This window comes from Buceros rhinoceros, unplaced genomic scaffold (assembly GCF_000710305.1).
Source record: "Buceros rhinoceros silvestris isolate BGI_N320 unplaced genomic scaffold, ASM71030v1 scaffold19578, whole genome shotgun sequence".
Classification (NCBI taxonomy): domain Eukaryota; kingdom Metazoa; phylum Chordata; class Aves; order Bucerotiformes; family Bucerotidae; genus Buceros; species Buceros rhinoceros.
The window spans coordinates 30,464-57,636 of NW_010426560.1; the positions used below are offsets into that span (position 1 = coordinate 30,464).

The following is a 27,173-nucleotide window of genomic DNA, read 5'->3' on the forward strand; positions in this document are numbered from 1 at the left end:
GCAGGAATAAGGAGAGAAAGCAGAGATCATTTTTCCTGTAAAAATTGTACGTACGGCATTTCCCCAATGAAAACATCACAATAGGCCTGAGAAAGCCAAAACGTAGTTACTACAGATGATTAAAAGGTGATAAGCTGTTCTGCAATGTGCATCAGACTTTCCAAAATACGGCCAAAGATTAAAATGTCACCTTTTTTTGGTCAATCAAGAAGAGGCAAGGAGGAGGGGTGTGTGTGTGTGAAAAATGGTTTTCAAGTGCCTAAGATGCGTTTGCTTTTAAGAGAATACAAAAAAACCTGCTGCCCAATACTCTGAGACACATTTCCCTCTACGAATTTTTCCCCTACGCATCAGCCTCTTACTTGTGATTGTAGCGCATGGGAAAACCTAGGGTTGCAGAAACATTAAACAGAGTGGTATAAGGGCTAGGGTTTGGTTTAAAATGGGATGGCAGAGTACCAATGTTATGCCATTTTAATGAATGAAGAACACAGAAGTGCTACGAATTTAAGCAACTGTTCTAACATAACGACAGTAGAGTTGAATATAGCTTTAAAAGCACGAACTATTTGGCAGCATTTCCATATCAAACAAGATATTATAAATGCCAATATTCAATCTTCAGTGATAGGAACACATAGATTTTGCGAATCATGCAAAATACCCTTGTCAGATAGTTCTGGACCTCTGCCTCGACTTCTGCCAGTTCTATCGCTTCTGCTCTCATTTCTGGAGTCACTTCTGGAGTCATTCCTTGTTTCAGCACGAGAGCTCTCCTCTCTGCCATGAGACCTTCCATAGCTGCGTGAGTCCTCCTGATACTGATCATCCTTTTTGTGCGCATCGCGACTCTCTCTGTCTCTGTAGTCATGGGAATCTCGCGTGGAGCGTGAGTCTCTCTGATCGCGACTGTCTTTGGTATCTCTGCTATAATCCCTCGTATCTCTGGAGTCTCGAGTGTCTCTGGATTCCCTCGTCTCCCTCCGATCTCTGTTGTCTCTTGTCTCCCTCCGATCTCTTCCATCACGAGACTCTCTGTCATCTCTATGATCTCTGGATGTACTCTGCTCCTGGTCATAATCACGATCATCTCTCGTTTCTCTTTCTTTTTCCCTTTTCCCTCTAGTTTCTGTTAAAAATTTAAAAGAATGTTATATACTTAGCTTAATCAAAGCAAGCAAAAATTTAGCACACAAACAACATTAAAATAATACTGTCAAAATATACTTCTGACATGCACACGGAAAACCAAAATTAATACTTAAGGAGGAGAAGATCATCTTGGGTATCTACCTATACATTCAGTAAGCTTTAAAGATCTTTTTGTGATTGTACTGTACTTTTGTGATCTGTACTTTACAAATATTTACCTGTTGAGAAGGCAATAAGTATAATAAAAATAAATTTCAAACATATTAAGAGCAAGTACACTTGAAATTATTGAAGGCAGGATCATTTCTCCTCCAACAACAGATTCCTTTTTTTCTTTACACACACAATTTCAGGAAATTTGTGCTACATTTAGAGCACTTGCTTTTAAGACTTCATTGCCCTGCTAAAGTTTTTTTTTTTTTTAAATTACATATTTATAATGGTTTTTTAAAATTACTATTTATAACGTTACTGCTACAGGAAGGTAAGTTTACAGCCAGTCTGAAAAAAGGCTGACATATGTTCTCTTTGTAATCTGTCTCTTGAGAGGAATAGCATGTTTGGCCATCACAAATTGCTCAGCCAGCTTTACAGATTTCCAGTGGGACTGGGTTTCTTTGCACACCTCTCACTTAATGCCAATTAAAAAGACAACAGAGCAATCAGTGAGGACTGGATCAGCATTTGGGCACCACATGGAAAAGATTAATAGTTACAAGTTTCCTGCTGTTACTCAGCTGATCCACTAGTATATGCCTGATACAAGATCCGTACCTACTGACACTACCACTGCATTACACAAGAATTACACCATTGCATTACACCTAGACAGATGCCTATGGGATCTTCAAAACTGGCTGAACCTACATAAGCAGTCCTATCACGAATTCTCCACCGCACAGTCCCTGAAAACAGCACCACCAGCACAGGAGCGATAATATGGCCACTATTTTCTTCACCCCCTAGCCATTGGCATAGGTGTGGACAATGCTACAATTTGAAAACCAAATTTCAAAAAATTATTCTGAAGTGCATTTTTTTATTCGTACCATCCCGCCTTTCGTGGCGCCTATCATGAGACTGTGAAGTCCGATCACGATCATGTCTTCCCTTTTCTCTTCCAGGAGATCGGTGTCTGGAAGGACTTCGCTTCCTCTGAGGAGAAGAGGAAGAGTGGGGGGGATAGGGAGAAGATGATCGCCTTGCAGGTGGGGAAGCTGTCCTTTGATAGGATGGAGAAGGAGTTCTTTTGCGGTGGGGGGAAGGAGAATGCCTTTGAACAGAGGAGCCTGACTGTGATGAAGAGGAGTGATGTCTGGACGATATGGGAGAATGATGCTGACCAGATGGGGAAGCAGACCTGCAAGGAAGAGTTAGAATAGGCACACGTGTAATAACTTGATTTGAAAGTTTCTTACCATGCCATACAAAAAAAAGGTGACTAAAGTAATTTTTGCATTCTCTACGCTCTGTCTGCTGCAAATAAGTGCTGTTTCTATAAAACATCAAACCAGTCTTCCCTCAAGGGTACTAAGGATATAATTTCAAAGTATGCTAATCTTTAAATGGTTACAGTTTATTTAATATCCAAGAACAAGTCATGCAATCAAAAATATTACACAGCTACCAGAATGCTTTCCTGAGGTAAGGGAGGGAGGAGCCAGAAAAAAAAAAAAAGATTTATCTTCTCCCCAACCTCCAAACCAAGAACAATTGTTTTGTTCAATATAAAACACTTTTTGAAGTTCATGGTAAAATTAGCAGATAACTTTTACACAGTGTTACCTAAGAGGAATTTTTCTTCTTCTCTTTCCATGAGCATTCAGTTTTTTAGAAAGCAACAGTGTTTCCTTCTTGTGCACTTTTAATTTGTCTCTTTTATTGTAAGCATTGTTCTTTAACAATTTAGGCCTGGATCCTGAAAATCCATGTGTATATCTACTTAAAATTTTAGCAAATGTGAATGTTTACATTCACGTAAACATTCAAACAACAGAAGGGAAAACACTTATCTAATAGAATGAGTATACAAAGCATCTCTCATCTTCAAAAGGCCATCACTTAACTGAAGATCATCCCAGTGGAAAAGGACCTAGGGGTGCTGGTCGACAGCCGATTGAATCTGAACCAGCAGTGTGCCCAGGTGACCAAGGCGTCCAACAGCATCCTGGCTTGTATCAGAAATCGTGTGGCCAGCAGGAGCAGGGAAATGATTGTCCCGCTGTACATTGGCACTGATGAGGCCACACCTTGAATCCTGTGTCCAGTTTTGGGCCCCTCACTTCAAGAAGGATGTTGAGGTGCTGGGCATGTTCAGAGAAGGGCAAAGCTGGTGAAGGGTCTAGTCTTATGAGGAGCGGCTGAGGAAACTGCAGTTGTTTAGCCTGGAGGAAAGGAGACTCAGGGGGTTACCTTATTGCCCTCTATAATTAGCCAAAAGGAGGTTGTAGAGAGGTGGGGTCAGTCTCTTCTCCCATTTAACAAGTGATAGGACAAGAGGAAATGGCCTTATGTTGCGCTAGGGGAGATCTAGGTTAGATATCAGGAAGAATTTCTTTGCAGAGAGGGTTGTCAAGCATTGGAACAGGCTGTCCAGGGAGAGTGGATTCCCCATCCCTGGAAGCGTTTAAAAGAAATGTAGATGTGGCTGATGGACATCGTTTAGGGACCCTGGCAATGTGAAGTGAATGGTTGAACTCAATGATCTTAAAGGTCTTTTCCAACCAGATGATTCTGTGATTCTATGACAACAATAAATAAATTTCCTTGTAATACATGAGCAAAAATTCATGCGCTCCTCACACACAGTCTAATGTGGACAAAACACACACTTCAAACCTTTGAGCTCAGTAATGTGGTTTTTTTCCTCCCCTATCAGCAACAAAGCAACTTGCAAGTATCTTTTCTTGTGAAATATGCATTGGCCTTAACTCCCAACTCTCTTCCACTTCACAAAATTCCAGAGACTCCAAAAAGAGCAGGAGTCAGAAAAAGCACACAGGGGCAACACATCTTCAAAAATTCCACTTAATTTTAAGTAATTTAGTTCCTGCTTTTGAATGTCCATATACAGTGTTGGTGACTTCAAATAAACACCAACATCATATAGATGAAGCTCTCAGTTTCAGGTGACTCACAAATGAGGGACTAGTTTACAAAAGACAGTAGCACCTCCCTGCAATCTTCTACAATAGCCCAACAGGTGGTAAAGATATGTATGTAATACAGCTTTTGCTAAATATCTTGCAAATGTCACAAGAAATTCTTCTCAGGGAGACAGCTGACCTCAGTTGGGCTCTGAAGACAATGGAATAATTGAGGTTAGCTGTCTTAAAGCCTGTCATGAGACTCTACAAGAGCCAAATGGACAATGGCCCAGTCAGTGCTACTCAGCAGTGGACCTCCTGGTTAAGGCTTCTTAAAGATCCAGGCTCCACAGTAAGTTTCTCCTCATGTTAAGAACACAGAGTAAAGATTCAGCTTCCAAGGAGTGAAGCTTTGGGATTGGAATGCAAAGTGAAATCACTGGCAATCTGAGGCAGAAGCTCAAGTCTGTAAGCAAGTCCTTTCTGGGTAAAAGATAACATGCTATAAATCTTCTATTAATATCAGCATTTTATCCTTCCTTCCATCCTTCCTTCTAGTCAAGCTCAGAAAAATGCCTCTGGAGTCCCATGGAGTAGTATGACAATTACCATAGGACCAATCTCACAAAGACAGTTTTACAGCCAGATTCTATTATAGAACCAGAAACAGCCAGTAAAAGAAGCACAGCATCTTGACTGTTGACGCACTTCACTTTAAGGGAGGTGATTGTACCTCTGTACTCAGTGCTGGTAAGGCCACATCTCAAATACTATGTTCAGTTTTGGGCCCCTCACTACAAGGATATTGAGGTGCTCGAGCAAAGAAGGTGTCCAAAGTAGGGCAGTGAAGATGGTGAAGGGTCTAGAGCACAAGTCTTATGAGGAGTGAGTGAGGGAACTGGGGTTGTTTAGTCTGGAGAAAAGGAGACTCAGGGGTGACCTTACCACTCTCTACAGCTACCTGATAGGAGGTTGTAGAGAGGTGGGGGTTGGTCTCTCCTCTCAAGTAACAAGCCATAGGACAAGAGGAAACGGCCGCAAGTCATGCCAGGGGAGATTTAGGCTGGATAAAAGGGAAATTTTTTACACCGAAAAGGTTGTCAAGCATTGGAACAGGCTGCCCAGAGAAGTGGTGGAGTTCCCATCCCTGGAGGCATTTAAAAGACATGTAGATGTGGTGCTGAGGGACATGGTTTAGTGGTGACTTGGCAGTGCTGGGTTAATGGTTGGACTTGATGATGTTAAAAGGTTTCTTACAAGCAAAACAATTCAGTGATCCTATGATTCAGACTTGTAAACTCAGAAGTCAAAATTTTTGCAGGACAGGCTAAAACAATACTTGAACTGAGCCACTTTATCTCTACTGCACAATATACCCAGTAAAGTGGTAGGAAGAAAGGGCTGAGACAGAAAATAACTAAAACCAGCCTTTGGAACGTGCTTAACTAGAACACTCTGAAAACAGGCTGCATGTATTTTTTTGATGTAATTCATACTGTGTCAAGTAAACTTGTACGCTCAGATATTGACAAGCCTGGAGACTATCTCACTGAGATATGTTTATGATGGTCAATGCCAGAGGATATATGGACGTCACAACAGACTAAGATTCTGTATCTTCTTGTCGAAAGACCTGAAAGTATATGAGATCCAGCTGATGTGCTCTTGATGGGACTTAGGGATAGCACACAGATTCTACACATAGTCTGACCTCCAGGATGCTTATGTGTAGCTTTTTTTGACTGGATACTTAAAAAGCTCCTAGGTGCCCTCATGCATGTTATCCGTAAACATTCCTCACAGATGGCATGAAAGAGGAAACTCAGTTTCTCTGTCTCCACACATATACACTCATGCTGGCCACAGCTTTCCATCACAAAAAGGGAAGGTCTGACCAACAACTATTCCTGAGGAAACAAGCAGCCTGCATACCTCTAAGATGGCAATTTGTACACAGTCACATACAAATGAAACAGATGAACTGGAATTAGTAAAATTTCCAAAGCACTCCAAATAAAATTCTGTCAGGGTCAGAAATGACTGACAGAATCCAATATAATTTCATGAGTTACTATATTTAAAGCAAAACTACATTTACTTTTCACGATTAAACCATTATTATGCAAACCAGGGTTAACAAATTTGGCTTTATGGAAGGCTATGAATTGTTTAGAGGCAAAACATTTCCAATATCCTTCCCTGTTTCTAGCAGAAGGCCCATTTATCTTCCCTGCTTAACATTCCCTTGCACAACACTTGATGAGTCGGTATAGAACTCCCAAGCAGGCAATGAAAAGCAAAATAACTGGAGTAGGTTAGAAAAAACAGGGAAAGGATACTGCAAACATATTTTTGCAGTTTATTTACTACTGCCAGCTGCAGGGGGAACAGGTGCTCTACTCCCCTCCCTAAAACCAATCCAATTTAGGGTAAATGTCCATCAGTGACATCTAGCTTAAAATAATACAATGTCGTTCCAGCTGAACTAAGTCACCACAGCAGCAAAGGAGCTTGCTTACGACTCTTAGAATTGCTAAATGGATGTGTTTTGCTTGTTTTATCAGCACGCAGATATATATGACATCTGGTGTCTTCCGCCCACCCCTCAACAGAAGTGCAGAAAATAAACATGCCTCCCTCTCTACTGTACAAACACAGGACAGCCAGAGTATTTAGCACTATCATTCTAAATGTAAGCTTACAGACTCCTTCAAAATAAGAAACCTCCTCCTTTTTTTTAATGGGTGGTGAAAGATTTTTTTTTTTTTTAAGACCCCTACAACTAGCAGGATGGTATCTTCCCTGAAGCTTCCTGCAAGAATAGTCTCTGAAACTGTCCTCCTATTGTACTGTTTAGCCAGCTGTGCTTGCTTTTCAGGACAGCTGCGTAGAGCCAGGATCTGTTTATCACCTTACCCATCTCAGAACACAGAAACGCTGCTTCTTCCCCATCTCCAAGATAGAAGACTTCCACATTTTTTACATATTAAGAAGGGGGAAGGTGAGAAAGAAAAAAAGGATCACACACTAAGTCTTACATCAGACTTCTGAAGTTCCACCTGAAGCCAAAACATTTGAGAGGAACTGATAAACAGAAGCCTGCACTATGAGTTCTGTTTTTGACATGACAGGTACTCTTAAAATTGTAATTTGAAAAAAAAAAAGTCTCAGAGCTCAAGCATTTGAGGCACACACATACCCTCAACAGACACATAAATAGTTAAACCAAGAAAGGAAGTTTCTAAGCTAGAACTATTCAAAATTAATTATTCAAAAATAAAATCCATACAATTGACCTCCCACCTGCGAGAGGGTGAGAAGTTATGTTTGTGAGTGGTTGACTTGGCTGGAGCTCTGGAGGTTTGCCTTCGCCTTGCAGCAGGTGGTGAATACTCCCTGGAAGGAGAAGAATTACTGCCAGAATGATCTGCAGGACTAGGAGAACGCTTCTGTCTATGGGAACTTTCAGAGGGATCCCTGGGAAACATAAACAGCAGGTTGTTTAACAGACGTAATTTGGCATTAGTACATTTCTAAGAAATTACAAACAACTCCAAGATAGAACCTCTGCTTATGAGATCAAGAACTATCTCACAGAATCATTTGTTCCATCTATAATTTCATATACGAAATTACTTTAAGCAGGCAAAACTCAAAAATGCAAGATATCCACTAAATATCTTGCTAATCACAAGACTGTAAAATACAAAACTAAAATATGAAAAAAACAAAAATATATTCTTGTAATTTTACCTAATATTTCATGCATCACTGAAACAGAATTCCTATCAATGGAAGATTATCTTGCTACAATTAAAAAATTCTGTAATGTCAGAACCTTATTAAAGACGACTCAATTTACAGGCATTTTCAAACACTAACCACAGTTTCAAATGAATGAAAGATCTGTCAGAACCTTCAACTACTTCATTTATTGTACATCACGAAGATTTGACAGTTTTTCTTAATTTTTATTATTTCAGAAAAAAAAGATAAAAATACAGCACTGAAATAAAAAGCTGTAGTGCCCACAGCAATACCTGCCTATAGTACAATGATAAGCTGAGTAATCTCTTCATCCTTTCAGCACTATCTAGAACGCTTTCTACTGCTTACAACCTCCTTCCAGTAATGGAGTGTGCAAGCATGAGGGAAATAATATAAAGTAAGAATAGAGTAATTTATTTAATCAAAAATACACAATTCACAGGTCTTCCAATCCTTAGTTTTTGTTACGCAGGTTACAAAGTAAACACTTATGAATATGTACCCTATTTTCATCAAGGGAATCAGGACTTAAAAATGCAGATGTATTTTTCAACTTAAATGGACACTTGTGCTTCAAAAAGTATCAGGAATAGTCATATTAGTCCACTATTTGAGAGATACATATATGCAAAAGTAACACAATTCAAAAAGCGCAATAGTCAAAGACTACTTCAGAAATGCTTTTAACCTACTGGAAAGTGGGGAGAGCTTAAACATGCCACTGCCAATTTAGAAATGTATTAGTCCTCTAAGATGTCGGAAAAGCATGCAAGCGTGCAAGTGAACGACTTTGACAAACATTTCAGCAAATTAATTTCTCCATTGGTTAAGTTGGTGAAGGTCCAACTTTTCGAAAGGTAATGAATCTTCCAAAAGGGCATTTTACAAACTTACGAAGTTATGTAAATAAAACCTACCGATCTGTTAGTTACAGTCAGTCAATCCATTTACACAATGGACTTAAAATATTTAATGGGTACTGAAAAGGTTGCTGGCAAAGCAAGTACAAAACCCTTATTATTCAGTATTCTATAAAAGGTAACTTTAAAAGCAAGGTTGCATTAATTTTAAAAGCTGCTAATACAACACAACTTACCTCTGCTTCTCTTTCTTCTCCTTGTGCCTTTCAAAGTCACGTCCTCTCTCTTTCACATCTCTTGTCTTTTCTTCAAAACGTTCTTTTGCTTTATGTTTTTCTTTGTGTTTTTTCCCCAGGGGAGTTTCCTCTTGTACTGGAGGAGGAGGACTAGGGGTACGAGGACCTTTCTTTTTACTCTGGTTACTTTTAGAACTCCTAGAGATAAATTAATGGGAGAGGGGGGAGAAAAATTAAATGCTGCCAACTATCTGGAATAATGATTTCTCAAATGTTGGCAGGAAAGTTAGAAAGGGCCTTGAAGATTCCAGGATAGGATTCACCACTCCATCAGCAAGCAGCTTTCAATAACGTACTGACTGAAGGGTGAATGCAAATGGTAAAAATTCACATTGAGCTCTTCTATTTATAACCTTTATTTCTGAAGCAAGTGAAAAAAATACGAATTGTTCCCATTCACACAGAACCAGTTTTCAAAGTTAAAATGCCCTTGCATGAGCTGCACTCATCAGAAGAACAGAACTCTACAAAGTATCTTGACTGTTCAGACTCATGTTTCTGCAGTGCAATACCCCAATTGCATACACCAAATAACCTGAACAACTCATGTCTTTGATTTAATGTTAACTACCTGATGCAGGATAAAGCATCCAAATATTTTTGAATACGCAACTCACAGTATGAAATAGTATATATTCTTCCATATGAACTACCACTGACATAAACCCTATAAACGAGATATCACTGCATACTTGTTACCGAAAATTCAGAAGAAAAACTCCTTAACACCAATGTAGCATTAAGAAGCAGCATTTTCTTTATCTTATCAGCGCTGGGTGCGAGGAGAATATCTTCTTCAAATCTCACACCCCGTATGCTGCCCCAGCCAAAGCTTATATCACCCGTTTACATACATATTATTTTCCCCCAAATAATCATACATATTCAAAAACTGATTAATAATTTTACATAGCTATTATGCATGCGGCTTGAGCTTAAGAAGGTCCAGTTTGTGGACTCTGTCGTGTCCTACTGGTCGCCAAAGAAATAGCATTTCAAGATTTTCATGTGAACTCTCCCATACAGAAACTGTGTTATCAGAGTTTGTTGTTATCAGTCTTCAAACAGCTTAGCTCGCTCTTTCTCTTCCATTTTGTCTTCTGTGTCTCTCTCAGACTGTAGACTTGCAGTTTAGATTTTTCTCATTCCTTTCCCAGCCAAAGTTTTTGTATCTCTATTGTACAGACTAGTATTTACAAGGTAACATAACATACTGAATGAGTGAGCAGCATACTAGGTCATGCTGTAAATTCTCATAGCAGAATTCACATTCTTTTGCCCCTATTTTAAAGGGGATTTTTGCTTAGCAAACACAGATGCATCTGCCTACACTGCAGCAGTAATTTCTTTCCTACATAAAAGCTGCAAAGAGTGATTCAAAAGGTCCTGCAGACCACAAGAACTTAGAAACAGGTTTTGGATTTAGACTTCTTGTGGCAAGGTATCCAGTTTGAACTTCCTGTGATTTTAACATACCTCATCCTTACTTTTTTTCCCTCTCATCCACATCCCCCACCTCTTTTCCTCTCCTGAATTATGAGAAATTTCCTGCCTTGAAAGTAAAATATAATTTCCTGAACAGCAATATGCAATACCAACAGAGTGTGCAGTTGGTCAAATTTTAAACATTTCACGTCAGTCTGGAGGAGCTACTTCACAGTCTGTAGCATCTCAAACAAAACTGCTTCCCACTTCTTAATAACTTTATTTCCTCATCACCTCCCAGAGACTCTGAACATTCAAAGAGAAAAGACCTGCTTGTAAACTATTTATCAGCTGACCACTACATGCATATAACAATTTTCTCTGCATAAGATGATTCACAGTGCACAATTTAGAGACCATCTCCTTAAGTTATATAATCAGAAGTCCTGAAAGCAAGGAAAATGAAAAAATGTATTAATTATGAAAACTCCAGTAATAAAAATCAGCATGGTCCTCTGCTCTCACTTCCTCACAAGATGCATCTACTTACTGACCTCTGCTGATCCAGAAGTGGGGAAGATATAGTAGATGCTTTCTTCTCTTTCTTACTAGCTGAAGATGATGATTTGGGACTGGATCTTCGTTTTGGAGATTTGCTAGATTTTCTTGGTGATGGTGATAATTTAGATCTAACCACCTCTGGAGAAATCTTATGGAAGAGAATATGTTAATCAGTAAGATACTGAAGCTCAAAAGCTTGACTGTATGCTCATATACAAGTCAGATAAGTTAATTCAATAACAGTCTACATCTGAGACCTTGACCATGTACACATCTACCTCAAATAAACTAGCTACATTGTTTTCAAAGAATACCATAAATGGAAGACTTCAGAAAAAGGGCGGGGGAAGAGAACATGATGCACTCTGTAATACATTACAAAAACTGTAACTAAAAGTTTAAAATCAGTACATTCCCAGTGAGCACTCAAGTTAGAGGGAAAAAAAACAAAACTCCTTTTAGACTTTTGTGGTTTGTTTTATTTTTTTTTAAATCTTCCCCAAAATCTTAGGTTTTCTAACACTTACAAGTTTGCCTCTGTCATTCTACTGACAGAGTAGAATGTCAGTAGACTTGTTGGAAAAGGACACGTTGCAAAAGGAGCTTAGCAAATGCCTTGCGTTTTCTCCTACATGTCTTCTCTGTTAAAGGTCTTATTAGTTTTATATGATTAATACGCATTAAATTCTACTCATTTATAGCTAACTTCACAAGATAGAAAACTTGGCTATGGTGCTAGACAACTGACCAGGTACAACTAATATCCAAGTCATGTACTGAGTTATACATATACAAGTTATTTACTACTATGTAACACAACTGTGTATTTGCAGCCCAAAAAATCTCAAGTCTTTCAGGCAATAACTAGAAGCCTATGAAGTGGCCGATGACTTTTTTTTAATTTCACATTTACATAAAACAAACCTCTTTTTTAATGACTATTTCCTCTCGTTTCTCCATGTTTTCCTGTTCCAACTTCATGAGTTCTCTCTGTATCTTTTGACGCTTCATTTCCAAAGACAGCTCATGATCATAATCGTAGTTAACATCTCCATTGTCAGAGTCTTTATTCAGAAAGAAGTAAATAGATTAGTAAACAATTACATATGATATAAATAATAATATTTAGCACACTGGATGCCAAGCATAAATATTTTTGTGACTTAAACACTGCATGAATGGATCAATGAAGATAAGTCAAATCTTTTCTCCAACTATGTGAAACCTGAAATAACTCGTTAGTTCCTTCCATACAATGTGCAATTAAATTCTAGAACTTCAGTTAAAAAAAAAAAACATCAAACAACAAAAAACAGAACCAACTTAACTTCTTTCAGAGACTTGCATCAATTAAGCTGAGGTAGCAAGGAAAACCCAGCAAACCATTTATATATACTTAAATAATAAAAAAAATTAGAAATGTACCTTTACAAAGACCAAAAATATGTAAACCACTCCTTGATTTTGGAAATCTCACGTGAAATGGATTTAAACAGTAATGCATGATACTAGTGCATTTTGTTTAATAGAGTATCCCACATACCAGTTGATACACTTATTTAATTATATCCACAAATTTATTTTAAAATTAAAGAAGAGGTCTGTATGACCTCTTTCACCAAGTAAGTGTACACTTCAAGAGTTTATTTCCATTTTTAAAACATAACTACTGTTTGGTTTTCATATCAGAACAGTTGCGATTTCTCTCACATTTTCATTAAGTCATGGCTAGTTAATAGATGCTTCAAGCCTTGCAACTAAAATCCTACTGAAAATTTAAGCAGTTTTACTCACTCAGTTTACATTTCTTATTTTGTTTATGGCTTTTTAAGCCTAATGCTGAGAACGCACTTTAGGAAAAAATAGATAAAAGATGACGTCATTAAAAAGTCATTAGCTTTCACTTCCCTTCCTACACACAGGAACTACATAAATACTTTTGCAATAACTAAACTCAGTCTACAGTTACCCTTCATGTGTCATGAATGCACAGGAACAGCTTATAGAGAGGTGCAGTTCCTAACAGCATAGGTTCTTACCCGTCCATCCGTCTGCTTAAATAGCACACAAGAGAATTTAACAGACAGTAATTCTACTTCCTCCACATAACGATGATCAACACTATTTTGAAAAAATTGTAATTCTCAAGCTGAAAACCTCAGTGTCTAAGACTTCAGATACTCATGCTATCTATTTGTAATGAACTTGATTTTTACGTTCTAAACTTTTTTGTCTTAGATTCTATTTCCATGCATACATCATAGGTCAATGTTTCTTAAACCATACCGAAAACGAAACTTAGAAAGGAGTGAAATTACATGGCTGCTTTGCTATTCATGTATTGTGCTTAAGACACCGGAAAACAATATTTGCAACACCTAAAGCAAATCCTACAGAAACGCTACCTACTGAATGAAATTTACAGAGACGCTCCATCCCACTAACAACTTGTACTGTACTCTACTGCAAATACACTCATATCTGCATCCACTCGGAATGGATCAGGATTCCCATCTTCTCTTGCAATATTGTAAGTAGAACAATATTGAAACACTGACACTTAAAAAACGACACAAACACTACAGCTCATTAGAAGCTGCCAAATTTCACTGCCAAGTAAACCTTGGTGAGAAGTTGAACTCAGGACAGAGGAGAAAACCAGAGTGTCTTCCTTAACTGTCCACATAATAATACTCCTCTGTTTAATAAAAAAGGACAACAAAATCACCTTTTAACCATTTAAGAGGGAAAAAAAACCCCCACAAAGCCACAAAAACCCCCACCCAAGCAAAAACCACTACAGAAGCTAATGCAAGACTTTTACCACTCTTCTACTGTTTTCAGAATATAAATAGTTCACTGATTGCTCCCTTCAGCTGTTGTTATACTCATTCTAATGAAGCCCTTGTTAATGAGACAGTTCACACCATTACAAATTACGCAAGAAAAAACTGCTGACTTGAATTCAAAGGACTTACGCTCCCTCTTCAAACTGATCAGTTTCAGAATTATTTTGGACTTAACTTGGATTCAACTAGTGATCTAAATGTGAAACGTTCAGTGAGAGTAGCCTATGGCCAACTTCCTTGTTGTCTGAAGAGTCAAAAAAAGAAAGGAAAAAAAAGCCTGTGTTTTTAAAATAAGCTGGTATTACACCACTGTAGCTGACCAATTCAGAGTGCTTTTTTGCTCTCCTCCAAAAATAAACATTAATGGCTACTGCATAAAACTATTCTGCTTAGGGACCAAATCTTTAAGCATTCTGCTTTACATACAGTCTGTAATCTCACAATTCGAGCTGTAGGAGACCATTAGTTTAACTGTACTTACCTTCTCTATTTGTTTCCCAGTCCCCATTTTCCTCTTCACTTTCTGGTGTTCTCTCCTTTGTAATTTTGATATCCTCCTTTTCTCTATGTCTTCCTCGTGAAGACTCTTTCTATAAAAGGAAAAACGACACATTAGAGCAAACAACTTTATTTTAAAAGAAGCCTGAAGAAGCAGGTATATTTTACATGGATTTTGGCTGTTTGGTTGGTTTTTTTCTATAGTAAAAAAGCATTTTCCCCTTTAGCCTGTTGAACAAATACTGCCTTAAATAAGCAAAGACTCCACAGGCAACACGTTCTAATGCAATTTCATATAATCAGTATGTAAATAGCAGATGGGGAAAAGAGAAGAAAGGATTCCTAAAATAAGAAGGTTTAAAGGCAGGGCAAGAATCGAGCACATATCTGAGAATAAAGTTTAAAACAGGAACCCAAAGAACAAATCAGGTTCTTAAGACCAGAAGTTCATGAACATTTAAAGAGTATAATTCTAACAGCTTGAGTAAGAGTTCTCAGATGTAAATAAGAATATTTACATGCAAGGCAGATGAGCCTCAGAAGCTGAACCATTTAATTCTCCAGCAGATAAAGAAAGGCTAGGGGAGATAATAAAATAAAATTAAAAAAAATTTAAAAAGAGACCTTTGGCTGGCAGAATGAAGGGGGAAAGGTCTAAAGCAACACAGTGGAATAAAATTTTGTTGATAGCTTTGTATCTGAACTTTCAGTGTCCCCACGTTATTAGACAAGTCTATGCAACTCATGCAACTATTGCAGTAGCATCCAATTTGCATGTAGCAGATGGTCCTGTGGACATCCAAGGAAGCCAGAGACTATTCTTACAGGAAAGAAGATAATTTCAGAAGGCAACTGAACCCATGCTGCTCTTCACCCCTCCTAAATTCCAATAGGAAAGCTGCATAGTTGCACCACTGCCTCTCTGAATTGACATTCTCTAAACAACCTGCCTGGGCTCAAGTGGAGTAACAGGACAAAGTTTTTTCACTATTTGCAAAAAATAGAACATTCAAGCTTAGAAGTATCTCAGGTTAATTAAGCAGGAAACCAGAAAGAGCAAATAATGAAAGTCTGTCCCATATTCCTTTTGTTCTCACCTCCCATAGCGCCTTCTTTTGTCTTTTGGGGATTCTTCAGTGTTGATATGTAGGAACCTTTGTTTTTATGCCAAGAAAAGGAGATGCCTGAGAATTTCACTAGCTATTCTTTACTGGGACTTAGATCTTGACTTAATTCAAATTCTTAACGTCACCTTAGAAACACAGTAAGGAAACAACATTGTGGATTGCCACTCCCGAGCGAATAAAATTCAACTATTCCTTTTTATTCACTAGTAACATTAAAATCTTATCTCTAGTTTAATGACATAAACCAAGACAGAAAAAGTATTCCGTGTATTTTACCTAGTGAACTAAAACTGATGCTTCAACACACAGTTACCTTCAAGCCTCTCATCTTGATGCATTCAGTGTAACAGATTCAAAGTCTTAGAAGGTTTGGAAAAAACTGACCAGTCTCTACATAACACAAAGGAACTTCACATTAAAGGACTAATTTAAAGCAGCTTGTAGAATAAGGAAAAAAGAAGTTATTTTTTCTCCATTTCTTGACAAGGATCTCTAAAATTATGCACAACGTCCCAACCTATCAAGTTATATTCATTGGTGACATCAACTGCAGACAAGCCTACATCAACTAAGCCATCATCACAACACGTACTAAGGGCATTTTGGTATAAGAGCAAGAATTGTAATATGCTCCAAAGCAAGTTACTTTAAAAGAAAATGACTCTGATAAGATCTGAATATCTGCAAGTTTATCAACAAGCCTCTCCTCCAACCATTCTTTTTTTTAGTATCTTAATTTTTCTAAACTGCCCTCCTCGAAGAGTGCAACTGTTCTATTAAGCTGTGCACTTCTGCTATATACTCCAAATAATTCCTACAAACAATACAATTCCTACAAACAAATAAACATGATTTCTTAGTTACAAATACTAGTTTCTATTAATTCAGCAGTATTTGTAACTAGCAAAATGAAATATGCATGTTAGGACATGCTCTGTATACTGTTCAAAAAACTTCTCAAAGGCAATTCCTGGAATAACTTCATTGCAGAGAATGTGCAGGTAAGCCAGAATGCTTCAAACCAATTTAATAACGCATGTTAAAAAATACTATACAACCTGTAAGTATCTCGCCTACATCTCCAAACCTGCAACCGAAAACAAACATCTTGAAACAGTCTGTATTTTCTCCTTTCAGTGAAGGGATTCAGTAGTGGCTCAACCATGCTTCTATAGAAGAACTCAGAACAAAACCATCTATGAAAAGAATTTTATTGAGTTACTGAATATAGGGGAAGGGAATAGAAAATTTTTATGCAAGCATACTATTTTACAAGTCAGGACAAATTGATCCAAGCCTGTTCATACACTAAATGTCTTCAGTTTAGTTGTTGGCAGAAAAAGATTCTGGTAACACTGCATCTTGACAGACAAATTGTTTAGAAATTAAGTGTATTTTCCTCAGGCATGCAAAGCAAGAATTTAAGTTATGATGGTTTATATCATGTATTTGAAAATTCTCATCAAAAAAATCTTCAAGTTATTCCTTTTATTGTACTTGTTCCACCTACACCACATTCAATTCTCTCATGCTGTGGGGAGTAAATATTTCTTCCATATCCTTATAGATCTTATTGTACTTCACATAGGTTTTTTTCATCTCTCCTTTAGTAAGCCAAGCTCCTAAGGACCAATAGCATGTCTTTCACTTGTACTTAAAGATGCTGTATCCATTTCAGCCATACTTGTAAACTATTTCTCCACAAACTGAAAAAACGCTGTTCACTAGATGAGAAACAATATACTTCCATAACAATAACAGTAGAATTATTTACTAAAAAAAAAATACTTTGTCTTAAGAGTAAACAACAATTTAGTAGACTTTTTCTATACTGTTTTCAGGCATGCACTCACAGTTAAACTATTTACATGTGTTGGATAGATGGTTACAGTTTAACGTTGACATTCAGGAGAAACGTTACTTAGGAACCGAAAAAAAATACAACATTATGGCTGAATTCTGTAAGATTTAATTCAATGTCTACTGAAGTTGAAGTTCCACACCCCATAAGATATGAACAGTACTCTACAGCACAAGACTTGATGCCTACTTGAAAGAATTTTCCGCTACAGCCAGAAGAGTTTGGCCAAGAATAACAGGACTCACCCAGTATGCAAAACAGGCTTCTAGTCAAGAAACATTATTTTGCCAACACCAATGGGAGAGAGCAAGACCCTTAAAACCTACAATTCTTACACGGCAGAAGCTTCAGTTTCAGCCTTACCAGCACATGTAGATGCAATAGCAATATAAACTAATCCAAAAGCACAGATTCCTTAAAATCTAGAACAAGCTATTGTGTATTACAGCTAAAATCTTTTGGGCAAGCACAGTACTGTTTTGTTCTAGGTATAAAATGTTTATAGTGTAAACTACTACCACACTACACAAACATATAAGAAAATTAATCTGAAGTTTCCCTGAAATTAACAGGTATTGTTTTCAGAGATGGAAGATAATGCTGATTCCATTTCCAGCAGAGATTTTCAAAATCCACAAAGACAAAAAGCACAGATATGAAACAAGCAATACACAATCCTTACAAAAACCTTTCCTAAACGTACATTCAGTTCTTCCCGCTCTTTCTTCCAAACCACAAAACTCCCACCTCACACTCCAATGTAACTGTCTTCTCATAATATGGAGAAAAATGCAACATAAAAATTTCCAACTAAATACAACAATGGCAAAAGCCTTATCTATTTGTATAGTAATTGACAGACTAACATACAGTGCTGAAATAATCCCGAACACAAATCTGAGAAACACAGAAACAACTGAGGTCAAAGTAGTTGTCCCATGTAACGCAGCATATTGTTTCTGCAAATAGTAGTACGAGACGTGAAGAAATAAGGGATATATTCTGTCAGCTGCCCATATAAGAAGTTTCTTCCCAAATACATACAGATCGTATTAGTTATGTCTCCAAAGAACAAGAAATGTCTTCTAAAAAGATTTTATACTAGTTATACTGTCTCAACTTTTTGTGGAACCTATTTAGGTTTTTGACGGTATCTTCTAGCAATCAGATAGAATTGTCATATAACAAAAATAGCATTTCCCCCCTTGTCATTTTCAAATTTGCCACTTTTTCTACTGGCATAAAGTATGAATATGACGCATCTAATTTACATTCTCTCAACCATACATTATATGCACATGCCACATGTCCCTTCTTCTCTCCAGTCTCTTTCTCACCTCCCTGGCCACTTCAAAAAGACTTTTGACTGTATTTTCTTGCACAAAGGAGATCACAACCAAACAGCATTTAAAAAAGAACTGGACCATGAATTTCTACAGCATAATATTGATAATTTTCTATTCCATTTTTATATACCTAAGGGTTTGCTTCTGCAGCTGTGACTGCACTTTAACAGATGGTTTCATTGAGCTGTCCACAATAACTTATTTTTCTACTAGATGGCTTCAGTTACTTTTAAAATATTAACTCATGATTTTTTGTTTTAAATACTTTCTTCATTTTGCATTACCTTGCACTTGCCAACACCATTTTCATCTGCCATTGTACTGCCAAAAACTATCTTTCCCCAACCCCTATGGCACTCCCCAAGCTTCAGTAATCTTAACTATTGTTTTCGTATCTTCCGTAAAGTTTGACATTTCAGATGTCCAACATTTTTTCCACATTCTTAAAAAGTTATAGCTCTTTAGATGAAGCACCACAGCATCCTCTGTAACTTCAACACTTGAAATTAACCTAAATTTTTTCCTTTAGCTAGCTTCTAAACCTGACATTATACCTGTTATTTTTTGACTATCCATATGCCTCAAAAGCCTTGTTTCCAAGGAAGCTATTTAAGATTCCAGCTGTATCAGACAGTTCTGTCTTAGCCACTACTCTCCATTAAAGTTTCAGGCTAGTAGACTGCTGAAGCACGATTTTTTTCTTCTGTAGGAACCATGCTGCTTTCTTATTTTTTTAAACATAATTATGAAACTATTTATGGAACAAACTACTCTCTGTTATTTCAAAACAAGGTTAAGATTTCTTATCCAGCTCCTCTGTTATCCGAAAACCTTTAATAACAGATGGAAATGTCAGATATTAGCTCTCCACCATAATAGTCGCTCTAATGATGAAGCAAGATTTTTATTAGCAGTTCAGTTACTTCAGTCTTCTGTTCTTTTAAATATTCTGATTCTTTGCAATGCCACTCTTGATGACTGTCTCTCTTCATCTATTTGTTCCAGAATATTTTCTTCGCATATCCCATATTTTGATAGTTGCCTCCATGCAACTAATACAAGAGCTCAGTAGTTTCCTCAGCCTTTTGCTTTATGAGATTGAAGCAGAGTATTCTTCTCTCTGCAGTGTGCTTAACCTCTTTGGTACTTTAACAGACCCACTAATTCCCCAATTCCTTGCGATTCCTGCTTCCAGTTCACCTTTACTTGGGGTTTAGTTGTTTAAGTGTATTTTATTATTACATTAACGGAACACTATAAAAAGCAGGGTTAACTAACAAAAAGTAAGAATTACATCAAAACGAGACTTGTACCAGGAGAGAAGAAGTTATACAAAGTTTTTAATGAAGATTGGAAAAAACACTTCTCTCACCAACCATGTATACAATAACTGAACAGTTTATTCAAACTTAGAAAATAAAAGAAACACATTTAAGTAAAAGCGTAAAAAGATCAAAAGTTTACACAAATTAACAGCAACTGAAAACATGATTGGAAGTAAGCCATTCTCAATTTAATGATAGCAGCTGCTGTTGATTTCTTTACACCTGACATTAAAAAAAAAATTACATAGCAAGTAGGAACAGACCAAGAGGGAAAAAAAAGAGTGCTGTTAATACCTGCAGAAGCAAAACTTACTTTTCACAAATAAAAACTTCTAATCATTATTCATATGGATATGGTCTTAAAAAACATGACCCAGGAATACGGTGGTGCTACTGCTACACAGGTGCAAGGTCATGTTACCAACTCTGCCCCTATTTGTTTGTAACATCAGGAAGAGATAACATAATTTAAAAATAAGTAACTGCTGATATTTCAGGGGTATAGAGTTGCAGAAAGATGATTAGAGAATGAGAACAGTAACAAATGAATTCTTTGCAAAATCCAAAAGCAAGCAGTTGGGATGGTTGATGAATACGTGAGGAGGAAGGTGAAATGAACCGGCACAACAGTAACTTCATGGTCTCATCTAAAGCCAATTTGGGATGAACAGCTGGGGTGAGGATGCACACAAACAATGGATATGAATAAGTGTAGGGGGGAAAATAGTGGATGATTGGAACATCGGCTAATACAATTTCTTGATAATAATCAAAGAGTCTGTACGCTTATTAAACACCTTTTTTAAAATCAGTATTTATAATATATTTTAGTCTATGGGATTTATAAAATCTTTGAGAACCAAAAGACCACAAAGTGCTATAAAATTGCAAAATAATACAATTGTTAAGACACTTCATAATAAAATATGCCACGTTCTATATACAAAATGATCAGTTCATTAAAACATTTTAAATATTACAAGTCACCACAATCAGGTTTCTAGGACACACTGCTCAATTGCTACTGAGGGATTCTGGAGTTCTGCAAACTCCATTCTTACCCTAACAGGAGAGGATGATTCCTCTGTACTTCGTTTCTGTGGCTCTGTCTCCACGTCTTGACGTTTGTTCTTCATTCTTTCCCGAAGATCTCCAGTGGGTCTTTCTGGTGACCTGTATAATACAGAAATGTAATATAACCAGTTCTATGGGACTATTTTTAAAGGAATACAATTTCTCTTTTAATCAATTTTTTTATTAGTATATACAGAAAGATCTAAACCTCCCACCCAGAAGCAAAGTGGATGAATAAAAAAAATACACTCCATTCTAATGGGCTTAAGCATTCCAAAAACCCAGCTCTTTCAGAACATCAAGGAAGACTTGACTCTAAGAAGAAAAATTGCTTGTATGTATTTATAGCATGACTCGGTTACTATTGTAGATCACCTTCAGGCTATCCTATGCAGAACAAGTCTTCTTTTTCTGACCATCATGCAAATGTGTTTCATGATTACTCCTACCAAATCTTTCAAGACAGCTTTAGCCTTCTTCATATTCCACGATGCACCAATTTTAATATATATAAAATATTATACATATAAAATACAATCAATGCAGAGTCAAACTACTGTAGACTAGCAATGATAGTCACACAGAAGCACAACTCTGAATATGGATTAAGTCTGCAAATGAAGAGGATGTGACCCTGGTGAGATTGCCACACAAAAAAACTACTACAGCAAGACCACATGCCAGAAATTCATTCTTGGTGCCCTCCTCTATTTTCCATCTTGCAGTAATACAATTATTTCATTATTTAATTACAAAATATTGGGTGAACGAGTCACACAACTTTAAGGTGATTTTCTGTAAAAGGTACTACTGTGATGTGGGAAGTGAGGGGGAACATCCTATACTACCACAAGAGAGCTGTAATTTTGCACCTCTTACTATGGATTCTCAAGTTCACTTATCTCTTATGGGTTAAAAGAGAACAACTGTTGCATTCAGACAAGTTCCTAAGCAAAGGGGGATGTAGGAGCTGCTTCAAATAATCTTTCAGTTCAAGAAAACAAATCTTCACCTCATATAAATCTGGCTTGATACTGAGTTTGGTATTTCCTGATGGCTGTTAGCCATAATTAAGACTATTCTGTAAAACGTTTGTATGAAAGTACTAGATCTGTACCTATCAGTTTACACTAAAGAATCATGAGATACTGATACTGCCTTAGTTCATTAGAAGAGTTTTATATATAGTATTTGAATAATGAAATTTGCATTTGTTTTGTTTTTGAGACTGAATTAGGGTTTACATTGAGAAAGTGTTGTTTCTCCCAACCCTCCTCTGTCACGTAATACACAAAGGGTAATCCGTCTTTCACAGTTTATGTGTACAAAATTCTAAATTAATATGATTTCATTTGCAATCTGTGCATATTTGAAAAACAGTAATTGGTTTCCACTTCTTTTGCAATGATATCTATATTTAATCTTTAAATCACATCATAAGGTGAAGTGTCTTAGGATCTAAGAAGAAAAAGACCAGTGACTGCTCTCATTTTTAAACTCATTTAATTCTTCATGAAACTGTAAAAAGAGGTCAATCTAGATCAGAGGAAAGGTACAGTAGCGTGCTGCTTCTTTCAGCTCTAAGAAGGATCACATAATACGCAGCATTAAACAAGTTATCTTCTTTGCATGCATGATTATATCATCTTTAAAGTGTCTGCCTTTAGCAAAGGTTATGATTCAAGGGTTTTCTTCCCCTCCACCATCTTAGAAAGATAATTCCTTTGCATTACCAGAACTCTCTGAAGCATTCCAACCATCAGCTACCTCAACAAATAAAACGTCTTTCAACATTAAAGTGGCAATTAAATGCTTTAATTTTTAGTAATATTTCAGCAATGGGAAAGGATTTGAATCTGTGAAACTAAAATTTAATTTAAAAGGTAACAAGACTGCAGATAATGTCTAGTATCACTGTTCCTTAAGAGGAGCAATTTCCGGAAAAACCCCCATAGCTGAAGGTGAAAGCAAGAGAACTTAGACTGAAAGCAGCTCATGTACTTTCTAAAGAGACATCCAATGCTTAAATACTTGCTTTTGGCGTTTTTAAGTTATATGCTGGACTGAAAAAAAATATCGAAACCATTTCACCGTCAATCAACAGCATTTTCAGAATGGGAGGGAAGAAAAAACTTATTTTGTTAAAACATTACTCAAATCTACTTTAAAATTGCAGAAGTTATAAAGAAATCAGAAATTAAAAAAGCTATAGCTTCAGGATTTGGGTTTGTTAGTGTTTTGTTGTTTTGGGGGGGTGGGTTTTTTCAGCTTTAGGAGCAAAGCCATGGTGACCATCCTACTCCTGCTTCCCAAAAAACATCACAACACCCCAAAAAAATTCAGTAAGACCAAAAATTTGTCACATTTTGAGAAATAATTACTCAGGAAGCTGTGACTATGTTCAGATGCTCTGGCATAATGCACAGAAAAACAAGCTGGCCTATGAGCTGATTTTTCCTTCAGGTGTGGCACAATTTTAACTTTAATGCACTATCTTCTTTTCTACATAGCTCCCCACCACTGCTCCCCCTCCAAAAAGGATCTTTGGTTATTCCAGGTAACACACACTGAGGAATTTCAACAGATAGAGGTAAAGCTGTCGTTAAGATGATGTGGCTAGATTTCTACTGGTAGAACCTTTCACATAAAAGGCTCCATAGCATTATCCCTGTACACTGAAAGAAGAAAACTACTCAGTGAGAAATTTCTCTTTAAAGACTTAATATTTTGCGCTGCACCCATCTTTTAAGTAGGGCCTAAAATGCAGAGTTTCATCATTTCAAATTTTAAGCAGTACAGTCAAGTGATTTTAAACAGCACTACTTCCTGCAACAGTTCTGTTCTCCACATTCAGCAGCTTAGTTAGGAAATGCACATTCATAACAGTACTTCCATTTCCTTCTGTACCTCCTACAGTGTCAGGAACAACTACCCAGCAACAAGCACACATTACAACACACCTATGTGAGAAGATCTGTGTGTACATGCATGTGTGTGCACATAATGCATGTATACACAGATGACAATTATTAGTGTAGAATGTACATATTATAATTGAATGCTCACGAAACATTGTCCCATGTTTCAGTCTCCCGTACAACAGCATACAAACCTTGCAAAATCTGTAAGTTCTTACCTAATATTACTGCTGTTTGGTTTGGTTTTTAAATGCAGCATAATAATCCAGAATGAATAGGATCACGCAGGCCAAGAGGGATGCTACGATAGCATAGATCCTGACAATCATATAAGAGAACAAGAAGGAAGCTGCTGAGCAGCTAACCAACAATCTACAATTGGAGCAAGAGGGCAAAATTCCTTGTGGAATAGCATGTTTAGACAAGGTTCTTTCCTTGTTAGCTTCTCCTTACTTCCGATGCCTGAAGTCTGGCAGTCTATCACTGAATTCTTAATATCCTCATCAGGAAAGCTTTACACATAAAATTAAAATCTAGCATGTTTTTACAACAGCAAGACTAAAATTCATGCTGGGAGACGCAGCATTAATGCTGAGATGGAGTTATAATGAAACTAGATCTAAGAGTCTTTTTCACACTTTAGAGTCAAGTTTTCCTACTGTCTGGTGATGTTCTGAATGATGGGAGGCATTATGGTCAGATAAAACCATTAACAATGAGATTTATTTCAGACAGGTATGAAATTGGGAGAGGCAAAACAGAAAGACATGCTTTGTCCTGCCAAACTGCTTGCAATACAGACAGAAGACTGCTCCAGCAGGCCTGGCTGAACATACATAGACACACTGCCATTATGTTGTCCCAGATACTTTATCAAGAGTACTGCTAGTACTGCTTGAACTGAACTGATGTGGAATCAGCATTAGCTTGGCTTGCAAGAAGCCAATAAAATCGTATTCAGAATACCTGGATAACACCTGCAAAAATCTCTGTTATGTTAAATGCCATGAAAATGCCAACATTTTATTAGGTACGCTAACAGCTTTTTCTGTGCCTGGCCAAGAGCTACTAGTAGAAACTTCTGAAGACAAGAATGTTTTTTTCATTTGTCTATTCGTCTGTTGGTGAGGGGTGGGGAATCACACCCAACTAGGGTCTTCCTCCCCCTTTTCATTATTAAAAACACGTTTATTAAATGTTGAATGTATCAGGCAAATAAGCAGCAAAACTTGTCCTTTGACTTTTTCATATAATCCTAACAAAAAGATGTTGGCAATAAAAAGGAAATCAATATTATTCTTAAATGTCAGTAGCAACAGTAAGGCAGAAACGCAGCTTTAATCATTCAAAGAAATATCACTTTTCTTAAAACGACCAAGCAGAGCTACGCACTGAGTGTTCCAAACACTGAAAGCAAGGAGAAAGTGACATTCTAACAGTTTTAAAATTTAATCTCTACCAGTAAGTGACTCCTTTTTCCCATTTGGAACATTCAGTACAGAACAGAATAAAATCTTTTACGCTCCAAAAGAAACATTAAACTCAGTGATAGATATGTGTTGTATCCCAGCTGCTCAGAAGGTGTATCCCACCTTAGAAGCAATGAAGATCAGACAAGCGAGTCAAGATCATCCTGAGACTAAGCCACAGGAATAGGAAAACACCAGAAATGGAACCCTACCCTCATGCCAACCTTCTTATTGTTGCTTTATGCCCTGATGCTTCAGTGTGCCCATCCATAAACCAGAGATAACACTGACATTACTGTAGCACGATGAAGCACAGGTTTTTGTAAAATGTGAAGCCTTCATACAAAGAGGTACTATATTAAAACTATTTTATCTTTTTGTCCTTTATAACAAGATTACTACAACTCTACTGCCGCATTTAGTTTCACTTAAGTAAGGTGTTACATCAGAGAAAGGACAGTCAAAAGAGCCAACGTTTTTAAATTATAGAAACATATGAAGAGGCAGATAATGAAAAAATACTCTCTCCCAAAAAAATGAAGTAACTTTTTGGATCTCTTCATATGATACAGGATATTTCTGTATCTGACAGATAAAGTCACAAAACCATGTTTGTAAGAGAAGTGTTTTCTCACAACAGGAGAGAAAGTATAGACGTCTTATTCATTAAACAATATAGTGAAGGAAGAAAGACTGCAAGTATGTGAATAATGCTGTAACTAATTGCAAAACAGCATTTTAGTAAAGGACAGAAAGGCATGCCAGAAGCTGCAGTGACACTAAACACACACACACACAAAAAAAAGTATTAACGTACTTGAACTTCCCATTTCAGTAATGTAAGCTAATCTGCATCCAGTGGACTTCATTCATTTTTTAAAGCTACATACACACAAAAATTCTGGGAAAACCCACTCCAAGTCGCCAAATTGTTTTGAGCAGCTTCACAATGCAATTGGTTATTGATAAAACATACCATTAGTCACACCACAGCATTTCACTTAAGAAAAACAGAAGACATAGTTGCAAAAGCTATTTTCCTACAGTATGTGAAGAATTCAAAGTGAGTTCTTGATTTACCTTCTATAACTGCTGCTATAGCCTTTACCTCGTGGTGAAGGGCCATGTACGAATCTACATGTGTTCCCATAGAGGCAGTTGCCAGTCTTCAGCCAGTTACGGCACTGTGTCTAAGAGACAGACATTACTGGGTGAATTTCACACTCATTTCTGGAAATACCATTGGTGTGAGTGTGGCAGAACAAACAAATGACTCCACATTAACTCCCATTTATCTGAAATTTCTGTCCACCAGTAATATAACTAATTAAAAAAGATATTCAACAATGAGCATCAGGTCTGGCAGAGAAAAATTTAGGTTGATGGAAGTACTATTAATATGCACAGTACTACCGCTCCTCTCCAGAAGCTGGGACAACACACGTTATTTGAAAATTCTAGTATTAGAATGTTGAACATCCAGGTGTTAAGGAGTTCTTTTCACCTTTACTGACAACAGTGATATCTGAGTATTTGGTACTTGTGAGCTACTCTTTCC

At 37.1% G+C, this 27,173-nt stretch overlaps 1 protein-coding gene across 1 annotated transcript in view; it reads right to left on the minus strand.

Annotated features, from left to right (window-relative positions):
- Positions 1–27,173, minus strand: part of ZC3H13 (zinc finger CCCH-type containing 13) — a 44,231-nt gene that overhangs the window by 16,750 nt on the left and 308 nt on the right. The window contains exons 2-10 of the mRNA XM_010141568.1: positions 26,696–26,805; positions 21,216–21,327; positions 14,479–14,587; positions 12,073–12,212; positions 11,142–11,296; positions 9,103–9,300; positions 7,542–7,715; positions 2,202–2,512; positions 665–1,129 (exon numbers count right to left, since the gene is read on the minus strand). Coding sequence (XP_010139870.1) covers positions 665–1,129; positions 2,202–2,512; positions 7,542–7,715; positions 9,103–9,300; positions 11,142–11,296; positions 12,073–12,212; positions 14,479–14,587; positions 21,216–21,327; positions 26,696–26,805 — 1,774 coding nt within the window. The remainder of the gene's footprint in view (positions 1–664; positions 1,130–2,201; positions 2,513–7,541; positions 7,716–9,102; positions 9,301–11,141; positions 11,297–12,072; positions 12,213–14,478; positions 14,588–21,215; positions 21,328–26,695; positions 26,806–27,173) is intronic.